The 15,553-nt window shown below is 52.0% G+C and overlaps 1 protein-coding gene across 1 annotated transcript in view; it reads left to right on the forward strand.

The window, feature by feature from the left end:
• The window catches only part of nav3 (neuron navigator 3), a 463,067-nt gene that overhangs the window by 142,794 nt on the left and 304,720 nt on the right, over window positions 1-15,553 (forward strand). The window contains exon 8 of the mRNA XM_070900107.1: window positions 11,670-12,681. Within this exon, the coding sequence (XP_070756208.1) occupies window positions 11,670-12,681 (1,012 nt within the window). The remainder of the gene's footprint in view (window positions 1-11,669; window positions 12,682-15,553) is intronic.

Genomic DNA, 15,553 nt, shown 5'->3' on the forward strand with positions numbered 1-15,553 from the left:
ATATTGAATGGCGGTGCAGACTTGAAGGGCCGAATGGCCGACTCCTGCACCTATTTTCTATGTTTCTATGTTTCTACCTGCCTCTCTCTCCTCCATAAAACCAACCTCTTTGACCAAGCTTTTTGGTCACCTGTCCTAATATCGCCTGGCTCAGGGTCAAAGTTTAATTGATTGTGGGTACAGCTGTTACATTTGTATTAAGTGATGAGGCTGTATGTCTGGAAGGTTCACATCACGAAAAAACATTGGCGATTCTGGCTCAGGTTGATTTTGTTTAACGATCAGTTGGAGTTGCCGTCCCCTTGTGGGTATTGAGGTATCAGACGTGAGCTGCTAAACGTGTTTGATCGGAATCACAGCGAGCTGTGTGTTGCTGTTTGGTTATATTCAGCCGGCCCACTGACACTGCGTGGCTGTAACTGACCCGTGGGATTCGGTGGACAGATCAGAGTTCCATTGCTAAATGAATTGCCTGCTCCGGCGTCTGGTGAAGCACAGTGATAAATAACGTGACCGTCTCAGGTTTTCTACCCCGAGAGAAACGATCTCGTCAAAGCTCCAACAACAGATCCTGAGGCCTGCCTCCACCACAGCCTGTTAAATATTTGCATCTTGAAGGATGGTGATTTCCCGCTTGGGCGATTCTGCCGAAGTCCATTATTTATAATAAAAGATGACTCGCTCTCGCATTCCAATTGTTCCCGCACCCGTGCTGCTTCAGTTAACACATGCAGACACTCTCAGGGTGCCTGTACATCAAGATTTGGAGAACACTTCAGCTTCTGTCTGCTTGATGTTTTCGAATTGCGTGATCTTGGAGGGCGGCTGGGATTGTTGGTTCAAATTTTGTCTGATAGCATAAGAACATAAGAAATAGGAGCAGGAGTCGCCCGTTCGGTCCCTTGAACCTGCTCCGCCATTCAATACGATCTTGGCTGATCTGATCTTGGGCTCAGCTCCACTTCCCTGCCCACTCCCCATAACCCTTGATTTCCTAAATATCCTAAAATCTCCATCTTGAATAACGCTCCGGGGAAAGGCGCTATATAAAGACAAGCTGTTCCGGGGATGTGGGGAGGTAGATTGACACTTTGGGAGCGGAACACTGGGTTAGGAGCGGTGGTGGGGGGCGCTGAGTGCAGGGCAGCTGGTTGCTCGAGGAGGGGGCGGGGTACATGTGCTGTTTAATCTGTTTATGCCCTCGGTCTTATCCTGTTCTATGTTTCTCCTTGCCGGAGTGACTTCCCCACTCTGTGAGTGTCTCAAACCATCCAGCTTTCATCCGAGAACACCACCTCCACACTCACTCTTCTCCACCTCCCCCGCAATTCCCTCACTTTCCTGCCTTTGTCTGAGGGCGGCCCTCGCACTACCTTGTGTGTCCCTCAGTGCTGTTTCCTAGATTCTTCACACTGCCTCACTGAGATTAATCATTTCGATCATCTCACAATTTCCTGCTTTGCTATTGATCGAGCTGCAGCTCATTTAACCCATGACCTCCCTCCCTTGTGACTAAAGTATTTTGTTTTTACTTCCACCCCCTGTTTTCCCAGTACTACTGCAAAGCTTGCTTGTTTTTGCTTTTGTTTTAGGGGCCTGTTGGAAACACTAACTGCATTTATATAGCGCCTTTAACCTAGTAACAGTGTCCCAAAGGCATTTCTCAGGACAACATTTTGACCGAGGCACAGAAGGAGATAGTAGGGCAGGTGACCGAAAGCTTTGTCAAAGAATTAGGTTTTAGGGAGCGTCTCTTAAAGGCGAAGAGGTTTAGGGAGGGAATTCTGCAAATTAGGGCCTAGGTACCTGAAAATGTGGTCGCCAGAGATGAAAGAAAGACCTGCATTTATATAACCTCTTTCACAGCCATTGGACATCCCAATGTGCTTTACAGCCAATTAAGTACTTTTTTGAACTGTAATCAATGTTGTAATGTGGGAAACGCGGCAGCCAGTTTGCGCACAGCAAGCTCCCACAAACAGCAAAGTGATAATGACCCAGATAATCTGTTTGTGTTATGTTGATTGAGGGATAAATATTGGCCCTGGACACCAGGGATAACTCCCCTGCTCTTCCTCAAGGTAGTACCTTGAAATCTTTTATGTCCACCTGAGAGAGCAGACAGGGCCTTGGTTTAATGTCTCATCCGAAAGACAGCACCTCCGACAGTGTGGCACTCCCTCAGCACTGCACTGGGAGTGTCAGCCTAGATTTTTGTGCTCAAGCCTCTGGAGTGTTGGTTGAGGGATAAATATTGGCCAAGACACCAGGGAGAACTCCCCTTCTCTTCTTCGAAATAATGCCATGGGATCTTTTACATCCGCTTGAGAGGGCAGACGGGGCCTCGGTTTAACGTCTCATCCGAAAGACAGCACCTCCGACAGTGCGGCACTCCCTCAGCACTGCACTGGGAGTGTCAGCCTGGATTTGTGTGCTCAGGTCGCTGGAGTGGGACTTGAACCCACAACTTTCTGACTCAGAGGCGAGTGTGCTGCCCCACTGAGCCACGGCTGACACAGTGGTGGACCAATGAGAATCAGGGTCACACAAGAGGCCAGAACTGGGATGGTATCTCTTCAGTCCACCGATGCTGACTGACCTGCTCTGTGCTGCCAGCATTTTCTGTTTTTGTTTCAGATGTTTGTTGAAAGTTTTTTTTCTTGATGTGTAGATTTTAATTATCTCTTTCAAAACCTCGCGGTCGAGGTGAGATTTCACTGCGTTAGTACAGTGAGGCTTCCTCACGGTTCAATCTAATAATGACATATCCGTTAGGCTCAATTTCTAGAGCGCTCCCAAGTTATTTTTAATGCAGTTTCACCCCTGATAAGGTTAAACCTAAGTTAATGACAACATTTTTCTTTGAAAATCTGGACTTGACCTTATCACTTAATTCTTTTTATGATGTTCCTCTTTGGTACTTTTGAAGACTTTGGTGAATCATCCATCACTGCCTTGGGCAAATCAAAATCCTGTCACCGTGTCGACATCCTTCCCAGCAGTAGCTATCTACTTTCCTCTCACATCATTCTATCCGTGCAGTAGTTATTGGCTCATTCTCTGATTCTCTTTCCATTAAGTCAGGCGTTCCCAGAGCTCTGTTATCTCTCTCCTCTTTCATCATAACAATGACTGCCATCGTCCGATCATAGAAACATAGAAAATAGGTGCAGGAGTCGGCCATTCAGCCCTTCGAGCCTGCACCGCCATTCAATGAGTTCATGGCTGAACATGAAACTTCAGTACCCCCTTCCTGCTTTCTCACCATACCCCTTGATCCCCCGAGTAGTAAGGACTTCATCTAACTCCCTTTTGAATATGCTTAGTGAATTGGCCTCAACTACTTTCTGTGGTAGAGAATTCCACAGGTTCACCACTCTCTGGGTGAAGAAGTTTCTCCTCATCTCGGTCCTAAATGGCTTATCCCTTATCCTTAGACTGTGACCCCTGGTTCTGGACTTCCCCAACATTGGGAACATTCTTCCTGCATCTAACCTGTCTAAACCCGATCCTGCCCACACCACATCGCTCAACTTCCTTCTAATCCCGTGATGCTCACAGTCGGCAAATTTCTTGTCGTACCGAAGCATTGCATCTTGATCCCCTTGATGGGGCCGACTTTGATCAAAGCCCCCGCCCACCCAAAGTGCCGCGGATGGTCGCCGAGGTACCGGACGGTACTTTGGGCGGGTTATTCACGGCCGAGGTCCCTCGAAGGTCGGCGGGTGGCAAATGGAGGACGTACTCCGCCAATCTGGGCGGCAGCGGGCGGGAGCTCGCGTTCTCGGCGGCAGAGGCGCTTGCCGCCCAAGTGCCGCCGAGGATGGAGTCGGGCCCCACGCAGGGTCAAAGGCCTGAAAATAAAATCACCAGTAAATAATAAAAAAACTATCGGAAGACCTTCGGGGGAACCCCGTGGCGGTAAGTCGCTGTGGAAAAAAATATCGAAAATGTTCACTAATCTTTTTGTCAGGATCTTCACACTTACCGTCGGGGACAGACCGGCCCCCAGCCAGCGGTCCTCCCCCCTTCTCCCGCCGACTCCCGCCCGCGGGAATCTGGGAGCGCGGCGGGCGGGAGCTCAGTTGCGACACTCGGCCGTCCGCTGACGTCAGCGGGCGCTTCCCGGCGACTCTCCCCTCCCCCCTCCCCCGCTCCAGGCCACCCCGAAAGTGGCACTGGGCGGATCTTCCGCAGGGATCGGAGGCAGTGGGCGGCAGTCAGCGGGCGGTGAGTTGATCAATTTCGGACCCTATGTTTCTCAACAGAGCAAAGAAATTGCCCTTCAAATACATTTAAGGGGAAGCTGGATAAACACACGGGGGAGAAAGGAATAGAAGGATATGGTGATGGAGTGAGATGAAGAGGGGTGGGAGGAGGCTGGTGTGGAGCATAAACACCGGCACGGACCCGATGGGCCGAATGGCCTGTTTCTGTGCTGTACATTCTCAGTAAAATCTGGTTTCCTGCTATTCTTTAAAGGCATTATTTCTTCACGTTTCTCATGAGTCTAATTAACAGCTCCCCTCTCTTAACTTTGATGGCACCATCCTTGGTGCATTTACACCCATCGATGTTTTTGGTCTCACTGTCTCCTCCAAAATCAAATGGACCCCCCAGATCATCTCAACACAACAGCAAAGTACTGCTGATGCTGGAAATCGGAAATAAAAACAGGAAGTGCTGGAAATCTCAGCGGGTCAGGCAGCATCTGTGGAGACAGAAACAGAGTTAACGTTTCAGGTCGATGACCCTTCGTCAGAACTGGGTCCATCAGTTCTGACGAAAGGTCATCAACCTGAAACGCTAACTCTGTTTCTCTCTCTACAGATGCTGCCTGACCCGCTGAGATTTCCAGCACTTCCTGTTTTTTTTCCAGATGTTCTCCATTTTGCTAAATCTGTCTCCAATTAGCTGAGTTTCCCTTTCTGTGCCAAATACTTCCTTTTCTCTCAACAACCTGATCTTTATGGAGCGCAAGTCCTTCCAAGACCAGAACAACATTGCCATATCCGTAGTGGTCTTTGCGTCATTTCTCTTGCGCTCCTGAACAGGATATGGGAAAAAGCTTGTCATCTGATGGGCAATCCCTAACTCTCTTCTAACTGCCAACCCTCTTTCCCTCTGTCACAACCATCCCTCAACATCACTGTAATGCTTAGGAATTCATAGCAGCACATTGCTATTAAGAACTAGTTGGTTTATTGGCAAAGGTTTAACAATCACACTACACATTACCAGTTCATCCACTGGGCTCACAACCACCTGCCTCATTGTGGATCACCTGAACCCAACTGGCTGGGGTTTTATTGAGTCTTGTGGACATCATGTGATTGGCTAAGCCACTCACAACTCAACAGCTCAACCAGCCCATGACCATCCTCACGGGTGCATACATTACAATCACTAAAACAGATGATCTGGTCATTATCTCGTTACTATTTGTGGGAGCTTGCTGTGCACATAAATTGGCTGCCGGGTTTCCTACATTACAGCAGTGATGACACTTCAAAAGTGCTTCATTGGCTCTAAAGCGCTTTGGGATGTCCTGAGGTTGTGAAAGGCGCGATAGAAATGCAAGTCTTTTTTCTGTCTCTCTTGCTTTTCTCTATTTTAGCAAAGCTACGATAATCCTTCTGTCCCTGAACGTTCCTCTTTTGTCGCTTCTGAGCTACACTAATGCCCAACTGTATGCTCGTTCCCTGCCCCCACTCCCTTTTCTACGTCCCACCATGTTGCAATGAAAACCCATCGGGCAATCTTCCACTCACAAACCCCAGCACCTTAAAGCTGACGGATTCCTTGCCTTGCTCGGTTTTGTCTTCTTTCAGTTGTCAGACTTCTGAAGGGGATTTTGAGGGGGATTGATGGAGTAGATGCAGGGAGGATGTTTCCCCCCGGGCTGGTGAGTCTAGAACCAGGGGTCACACAGTCTCAGGATAAGGGGTCGGCCATTTAGGACTGAGATGAGGAGAAATTTCTTCACTCAGAGGGTGGTGAATCTTTGGAATTCTCTGCCCCACAGGGCTGTGGAGGCTCAGTCTCTGAATATATTCAAGGCTGAGATTGATAGATTTTTGAAGTCTAGGGGAATCGAGCGATATGGAAATCGGGCGGGAAAGTGGAGTTGAGGTCGATGATCAGCCAGGATCTTATTAAATGGTGGAGCAGGCTCGAGGGGCCACAGGACCTACTACTGCTCCTATTTCTTATGTTCTAAAACCTAATCTTGCTCCCCTCTAACCACTATCTTCTGCTGTATCTCACTTTCCCTTTAGCTCATCAAACCTGCTGACGCCCTGTACGTGCCTCTTGTTCCTGGTTTCTTAGTTCAAAGGAATCATCATCAGAGGCAGTCCCTCGAGCGAGGATGACTTGCTTCCACACCAAAAGGGATGAGTTCATTGATGTTTCAATGGAGGACCCGATATTCCAGTCCTGAACCCCAGGGGTGGAAGATGCCTGTGCGTGGATTTTTTGAATGTGGAGTGACTGTTGCACATCAGCCACCACACGGGCTTGACAGAGCTAGGCCTTTATCTGGCGGCAAGGGTTAACCAGGACGACTGGAGACCTGCTCTGCTGCACAGACCTAGTGCACACACATATCGCAGTGTGGGCTGGGCCTGTGCTGCCCCTGGGCCCTCGCCTCTTCTGGGCCCCGCACCCTCATTTGCCACTCCTCCGCCACGATCTCTCGCCGCTGATCTCGCACTGCTCCTCCGCCACGATCTCTCGCCGCTGATCTCTCACCGCTCCTCTGCCACAATCTCTCGCCGCTCCTCCGCCACGATCTCTCGCCGCTGATCTCTCGCCGCTCCTCCGCCACGATCTCTCGCCGCTGAACTCTCACCGCTCCTCCGCCACGATCTCTCGCCGCTGATCTCTCACCGCTCCTCTGCCACAATCTCTCGCCGCTCCTCCGCCACGATCTCTCGCCGCTGATCTCTCACCGCTCCTCTGCCACAATCTCTCGCCACTCCTCCGCCACGATCTCTCGCCGCTGAACTCTCACCGCTCCTCCGCCACGATCTCTCGCCGCTGATCTCTCACCGCTCCTCTGCCACGATCTCTCGCCGCTCCTCCGCCACGATCTCTCGCCACTCCTCCGCCACGATCTCTCGCCGCTGATCTCTCACCGCTCCTCCGCCACAATCTCTCGCCGCTGATCTCTCGCCGCTCCTCCGCCACGATCTCTCGCCACTCCTCCGCCACGATCTCTCGCCGCTGATCTCTCACCGCTCCTCTGCCACAATCTCTCGCCGCTCCTCCGCCACGATCTCTCGCCGCTGATCTCTCACCGCTCCTCCGCCACGATCTCTCGCCGCTGATCTCTCACCGCTCCTCTGCCACAATCTCTCGCCGCTCCTCCGCCACGATCTCTCACCGCTGATCTCTCACCGCTCCTCTGCCACAATCTCTCGCCGCTCCTCCGCCACGATCTCTCGCCACTCCTCCGCCACGATCTCTCGCCGCTGATCTCTCACCGCTCCTCCGCCACGATCTCTCGCCGCTGATCTCTCACTGCTCCTGCGCCACGATCTCTCGCCGCTGATCTCTCACCGCTCCTCTGCCACAATCTCTCGCCGCTCATCCGCCTGGACATTCTCTCTCCTCCGCCGTGCCCGGGCCCCGCCGATGTTCCTGCCCGCGCTCCACATGACGAACTGGGCCTTGATGACATCACCCAGTCGCCTGCCTCGAAGTTGTTGCATACTTGGAATGGCTGGCGCTGGAAGTTGGAGTGGTTGTAGGGCCCGCGCCCCAGCTCTTTTATCCTCCCGACCTGCGGTGGTGTCCTCTCGCAGGTCGGGTAAAGCCAGTTGCAGCTTTCATAAATTGCTACCAGAGAGAAGATGCCATTCAACCTGGCACCACAGGCGTGTAGTTTATAATAGAAATGGAATGTGGGCGTGTGGAATTAAGGAATCGGCTCGGACACCAGTAGAAATCACGGCCCCGCCTCCTCCAATTTCCCATCCATTAAGAAAGGATTGGACAGAGAATCGCGGCGGGGGGAGGAGGGTTGGTAAGCTCCCAGTGTGGGGGGTGGGAGGAGGGGGGGAGAGGAGGGTCTCGCTGGAGATGCTCGGTTGTGAAATCGGCCCCGTTGCGTGTTTTGCTGAGCCTTCTACAGGTGTAACACCAAATCACCCCGGGCACAATTTTGAAATGGAGGCAAGAAAGAAAGAATTTGCATTCCTGTAGCGCCTTTCATGACCACTGGACCTCTCAAAGCGCTTTACATCCAACGAAGTACTTTATTGGAGTGTAGTCACTGTTGTGATGTAGGTAACGTGGCAGCATTTATTTGCGCACAGCAAGCTCCCACAAACAGAGATCAGATAATCTATTCTGATGGTGTTGGTTGAGGGATAACTATTGACCAGTACGCCAAGGATAACGCCCCTGCTCTTCTTCGAAATAGCACCATGGAATCTTTTTACATCCACCCAAAAGGACAGACAGGGTTTAATGTCTCACCCAAAAGACGACACCCACGACAGTGCGGCGCTCCCTCAGCACTGCACTGGAATGTCAACTGAGATGTTTTGTGCTCAAGTCTCTGGAGTGGGACTTGAACCCACGACCTTCTGACCCAGAGGCGAGAGAGAGCGCGGCCAAGAAAGCCAAGCCTGACACCGTTTGACGTTTGTTATCAGGGGGAAGTGCGACTTTCTTCCCAGCTGTGATATCCAAACTGCGGATTTTGAAATGCCCACGGGTACTGAGATCTGAGCAGTAATCCAATGCAATCCCATTACGTGCTTCCAGCGATTGATGTCAAGTTGCACGGAATGACCTTAGCCCCATCGCCAACACACTGGAGCAGTTGTTCAAAGCGGGGGCTGTGGAGTGCTCAGAAAGCACTTCTGAAACTCTGGTTCAATCGCAGTTCACGATTAATGCACTCCAACAAGACACTCACTAATCTTTTGAACCATCAGGAAATGGTGAGTTTAGTGATGTTTGTTTTTGTGGTGCCGGCCTGTGGGCTGAGCGGTATCCACATGAAAGAGAGATTCTGGAATATAGGAACGCTCTTGGCCTCGCCCCGTCTAAAGGCTTCCTGCCGATTACCAGGCGATTTGTTGCATGGCTTAGATGAATTGGTTCAGCTGTCAGCAATTAGCCTTCAAAGCCCCGGTGGATGCAGGGTGTCACTCTCAGAGATGGTTTGCCAGAGGCAGGAAGGTCAGTGACCAAAGGGTGTAGATTGAAGATCATTGCCACAAGAACCAGAGGGGGAGATTCTTTCTGTTACGTCGTGCGTTTTTGTGACCTGCAGTGGAAGCAGATTCAATGGTGGCTTTCTAATGGGGATATACGTGAAAAGGAAAATTTAGCAGGGGCTATGGGGGAAGAGCAGGGGGAGTGGGTCTAATGGGATCGCTCTTTCAAAGAGCCGACACAGTCACGATAGGCCGAATGGCCTCCTTCTGTGCAGTGTGAGTCTGTGGTTGTCATCATCATAGGCGGTCCCTCGTATCGAGGATGACTTGCTTCCATGTCAAAAAAGGGATGAGTTCACAGGTGTTTCAATGAAGGACCTAATATTCCAGATCCTGAACTACATCCTGAAGGGTGGAAGATGCCTGTGCGTGGATTTTTTTAACGTGGGGTGACCGTTGCACACCAGCCACCACCCGGGCTTGACAGAGCGAGGTCTTGGTCCAGTGGCAAGGGTTAACCAAGACGACTGGAGACCAGCTCTGCTGCACGGACCTAGTGTGCGCACACCTATCGCAGTGTGGGCTGGACCCGTGCTGCCCCTGGGCCCCTGGGCCCCGAACTCACGCCTCTCCTGGGCCCCGATCACGTCCCTCTACGGGTCTCTCGCCGCTCCTGCTGTATCTGCCCACGCTCCAATCAGTGACCTGGACCTTGATGACGTCACTCTTCGCTGCTGTCGCCCCCCTGCACCAGCTCGCGCTGCTCCCTGGAGTGGCCTGCCTCCGCGCTGCTCCCGGGCCACCCCTCGCCGCTCTTGTGGTTGTATTACAACATCGAGTGACAGAAAAATGTAACCGGTTATTTTTAGTGGATGAATGCGAGAGCTCGGGAGATTTCACGACAGGTCCTTAAAGGTGGACCAAGGAACAGGAGGAGGCCATTCAACGCCTCTAGGCTGTTCAGTTAGATCATGGCTGATCTGTATCTTAATTCCATTTACCCGTCTTGGATCCGTATGCCTCAATAACGCTCAAGAGATCTGAGCACGAAACCCGGGCTGACACACCCAGTGCCACACTGTCGGAGATGCTGTCTATCACATCAGCCACTAATCCGAGGCCCCGTCTGCTCTCTCAGGTGGACATAAAAGATCCCATGGTCACTATTTCAAAGAAGAGCGTCCTGGGGCCAATATTTATCCCTCAACCACCATCACTAAATAAACAGATGATCTGGTCATTATCACATTGCTGTTTGTGGGAGCTTGCTGTGCGCAAATTGGCTGCCGCGTTTCCCACATTACAACAGTGACTACACTCCAAAAGTACTTCATTGGTTGTAAAGTGTTTTGAGACGTCCGGTGGTTGTGAAAGGCGCTATATCACTGCAAATCTCTTTTTTCTTTCTTTAATACTTTCTTTAGTGCATAAAATTATGAGGGGCCCAGATAAAGTGGATAGGAAGGAGCTATTTCCCTTGGCAGAGAGGTCAATAACCAGGGAGCAGAGATTTAAAATAGTTGGTGGAAGGATTAGAGGGCAGATGAGGAAACGTGTCTTCCCCCAGAGGGTGGTGGGGGTCTGGAACTCGCTGCCTGAAAGGGTGGTAGAGGCAGAAATCCTCACCACATTTAAAAAGTACTTGGATGTGCACTTGAAGTGCCGTAACCTGCAGGGCTACGGACCGAGAGCTGGAAAGTGGGATTAGGCTGGATGGCTCTTTGTCGGCCGGCGCGGACACGATGGGCCGAATGGCCTCCTTCCGTGTCGTAATTTTTAATGATTCTTTGGGGCTGGATTTCTCGGCTCCTCTGTGCTCCGTTTTGCGCCCCGGAGCGGCGGCAATGGCGGGGGGGTGAGGTGTTCTGGGCGGGCGGTCAGCCTCCAGCGCCCCGCGGCGATCCTCGGGTCCGGTTTAGCGGCGGCGCGGAGCAGCACCCCCCGGAAGAGCAGCCGCCGGTTGTGACATTGGCGCGAGTTTTGACTTCAATCCGCCCCGCAGTGCGCCCCGCACTGACCGCCTGGGAAATCAGGGCGGTCCCACCATCCCGACAGCGGAGAGGTGAGTAATGGACTCCCGAGGTAAGTGTGTTTGTTGTTTCTTTTAATTGTTTTTGCGATTTATGTTGTGGCGTGGGCAACGTCTCTGGGAGCGCTCCCGGCCCGGCTCTTTAGCTCGGGAGTTTCCCGCGCTAATGCCCCGAGAGAGGTGTACAACGCCTCCCTTAGCACTGCGCCCCCTGACTCAGGGCCTAGCTGCCCAATGTTACTGACTGAGGCGCAAACTGTTCCCGGGCGCTAGCTTTACCGCCCCACCACCATTACCGCCCCGAAAACATCAAAACCGAAAATCCAGCGCTATGGTTCTATGAATACCCTGGCCCAACAAAGAACCACTGAGCTCAGAGTTGACATTGTCCAATGAACATGTTTGCAGTTTGAGGTCCAGGCTTTTTTTTGTTGACGTTGAGCGTACTTTTGCTCTTTATGTTTCAGAGCCGCCGAAGAATCCGCCATTGCCGGGAGGCATGAATGGGAACCTGTCATCGGCTGCCAGCCCCGGGCAGCAGCAGCCGGTCTCTGCCATCCCCGCCCCGGGCACGGGCAAACCCTGGCGCAGCAAGTCGATGAACGTCAAGCACACCGCCACCGCCGCCATGCTGAGCGTGAAGCCCCCCAGCCCCGCCACCTCGCCCACCGCGCCCACCGACCGGCTCCGACCTCCCCCCGCCGAGGCCCCCAAGGCCCTTCCGCCGCCCACCGCCGGCCAGAAGTCCATGCTGGAGAAGTTCAAGCTGATCAACGCCAGGGCCTCCTCCAGGCCCCCCGTCTCCCCCGGCCCGGGGCCCGCTGAGGGTGTGAGGGACGAAGGCGCGCCGTCGGAGTACGGCGAGGGCGAGGGAGGGGGCCTGGCGGCCGGCAGCCCCAAGACGCAGTCCAAGGGGGCGCCGCAGCGGGCAGTGGTCAAGGCCGCCGGCAATAAAAAGACCTCGGCTCCAGCCAAGGAGAAAGAGGAGAAGGAGAAGAACAAGGGGCTGAAGAGCGGCAAGGAAGAGAAAGTGAGCGAGGCGCCCCGGAAGAGCTCGAAGATCGCCAGCTTGATCCCCAAGGGGGGCAAGCCGGCGGGGGCCAAGAAAGAGAGCTCGATCCCTGCCTCCAGTGGCATTCCCAAGCCGGGATCCAAGGTGCCCGGCGGGAAGTCAGCACCGGCGACGGGACCTGCGGCAACGAAGGAGCCGGAGAAAGCCCGGCCGGCAAAGGGAAGCCACCCCTTGCAGAAATCTCAGGCCGACGGCAAAGCTTCCAGCTCCGGCAGCATCGCCTCCTTGGAGGGCCGAGGTGCCAGCCTGCCTTCCTCGCCCCCTTCCTCCTCAGGCACCGCTGTGCCTTCAGCCCCCGCGGCCGGCGGGCAAACACCGGGCAACGCCAATGTGATCGTCCAGCTCCCTCAGCCCCAGCAGCAATACAGCCACCCCAACACTGCCACCGTCGCCCCCTTCATGTACAAGTAAGTAATTGCACCATCGGATTTTTACTAAGTATTACATAAGAAACATAGAAATTTACAGCGCAGAAGGAGGCCATTTTGTCCCATCGTGTCCGCGCCGGCCGACAAAGAGCCACATGGCCCTCGGTCAGCAGCCCTGAAGGTTACATATAAACCTATGAACAATGACGGAAAAGTAAAGAGCACCCGACCCAACCAGTCCTCCTCACACAACTGCGACACCCCTTATACTGAAACATTCTACACTCCACCCCAACCGGAGCCGTGTGCTCTCCTGGGAGAGGCAAAAACCAGATAAAAACCCAGGCCAATTGGGGGAAAAAAATATCTGAGAAAATTTCTCTCCGACCCATCCAGGTGATTAAAGCTAGTTCTACCTATCCGCCACCTCTGCTGGCCGCCTTTTTGTCTGATATCCAGTCGTGGATGACCTGCAGTTTCCTGCAATCAAAGATTGGGAAAACTGTAGCCATCATCTTCAATCCCTCACCACTGATAACATTCTCCAACCCAGCATCATGGAGGATTTCCCATCTCTGCCCTTGCCTCGGCTCACCTCTCTCTGAAACCTTCATCCATGCATGTGTCACTTGCTAAAAAGAGCTATTCGAATGCTCTCATATTCTCCGCCATCTATCTGGGTTGCCATTGACCAGAAACTTAACTGGACCAGCCGCTGGACCACTGTGGCTACAAGAGACGGTCAGAGGCTGGGTATTCTGCGGCGAGTGCCTCACCTCCTGACTCTCCAAAGCCTTTCCATCATCTATAAGGCACGAGTCAGGAGTGTGATGGAATACGCTCCACTTGCCTGGATGAGTGCAGCTCCAACAACACTCGAGAAGCTCGACACCATCCAGGACAAAGCAGCCGCTTGATTGGCCCCCCATCCACCACCTTAAACATTCACTCCCTCCACCACCGGCGCACTGTGGCTGCAGTGTGCACCATCTACAAGATGCACTGCAGCAACTCGCCAAGGCTTCTTCGGCAGCACCTCCAAAACCCGTGACCTCTACCACCTAGAAGGACAAGGGCAGCAGGTGCATGGGAACACCATCACCTGCAAGTTCCTCTCCAAGTTACACACCATCCTGACTTCATAGAATGGTTACAGCACAGAAGGAGTCCTTGCCTGCTTGGAAATATATCACTGTTCTTTCAACATCATTGGGTATAAATCTTGGAACTCCCTCCCTAACAGCACTGTGGGAGCACCTTCACCACACGGGCTACAGCGGTTCAAGAAGGCGGCTCACCACCACCTTCTCAAGGGGCAATTAGGGACGGGTAATAAATGCCGGCCTTGCTGGTGATACCCTCATCCCAGGAACGAATAATAATCATCTAAACTTCTGCTGCCCCGTATCCTACTCTGCTCAGCACCTGTTCACCCATCACCCCTGACTTTGCTGACATACACTGGAGGCGTTGAGGACTGGGAGTCAATTTAAAATTCACACACTTGTGTTTAAAATCATTCATGGTCTTGCCCCTTGTGATCTCTGTAACCTCCCTCTATTGGCAGTTGTACCTTCAGCCACCTGGGTCCCATGCTCTCAAATTCTCTCCCGACACCTTGCTCCCCTCGGAACATAGGAACAGGAATAGGCCATTGAGCCCCTCGAGCCTGCTTCCCCATTCAAATGAGATCGTGGCTGATCTGTGACCTAACTCCCTATACCCTGCCTTTGGCCCATATCTCTTAATACCTTTGGTTAACAGAAGCCATCAATCTCAGAGTTAAAATTAACAATTGCCATTTGCGGAAGAGTGTTCCAAATTTCTCCCATCCTTTGTGTGTAGAAGTGTTTCATAATTTCACTCCTAAGAGGTCTGGCTCTAATGTTTAGACTCTGCTCCCTAGTCCCAGACTCCCCAACCAGCGGGAATAGTTTCTCTCTGTCTACCCTATTTGTTCCCGTTAATATCCTGAAAACTTCGATCAGATCACCTCTTAACCTTCTACATTCCAGGGAATACAATCCTAATTTGTGTAATCTCTCCTCGTAACATAACCCTTGAAGTCCGGGTTTCATTCTGGTAAACCTACACTGCACTCGCTCCAAGGCCAATATATCCTCCCTAAGGTGAGGAAGGCCATCCTTAAAATCGACCTCTTTGACCAAGCTTTTGATCACCCCCTCCTAATATCAGATGACCCATCTGTGAAGCACCTTGGGAAGTTTTTCTATGTGAAAGGCGTTATATAAATGCAAGTTGTTATTTGTTGGGCATTTATGCAGGATATAAGAGAACAGAACAGTCTATTTCAACATATGCACTCATTTGAACCAGGTTGTGAGGAAGAGGGGGGAGAAAAAAAGTCATTCAACATAACATTTTACAGACCATTTTAAAAATAAATTAGAGACAATTTCACTTCAGTAAAACATAAGAAATAAGAGCAGGAGTAGGCCATACAGCCCCTCGAGCCGATCCGCCATTTAATACGATCATGGCTGATCCGATCATGGGCTCAGCTCCACTTCCCTGTCCGTTCCCCATAACCCCGTATTCCCTTATCGGTTAAGAAACTGTCTATCTTTCTCTTAAATTTATTCAATGTCCCAGCTTCCACAGCTCTCTGAGGCAGCGAATTGCACAGATTTACAACCCTCTGAGAGAAGAAATTCCTCCTCATCTCAGATTATGCCCTCTAGTTCTAGTCACACTCATCAGTGGAAACATCCTCTCTGCATCCACCTTGTCGAGCCCCCTCATAATCTTATACGTTTCAATAAGATCATTACATAGAATTGTACAGCACAGAAACAGGCCTTCGGCCCAGCCGGTCCGTGCCGGTGTTTATGTTCCACACCAGCCTCCTCCCACCCCTCTTCATCTCACTCCATCAACATATCCTTCTATT

Source organism: Pristiophorus japonicus, chromosome 15 (genome assembly GCF_044704955.1).
Source record: "Pristiophorus japonicus isolate sPriJap1 chromosome 15, sPriJap1.hap1, whole genome shotgun sequence".
NCBI classification, from domain to species: domain Eukaryota; kingdom Metazoa; phylum Chordata; class Chondrichthyes; family Pristiophoridae; genus Pristiophorus; species Pristiophorus japonicus.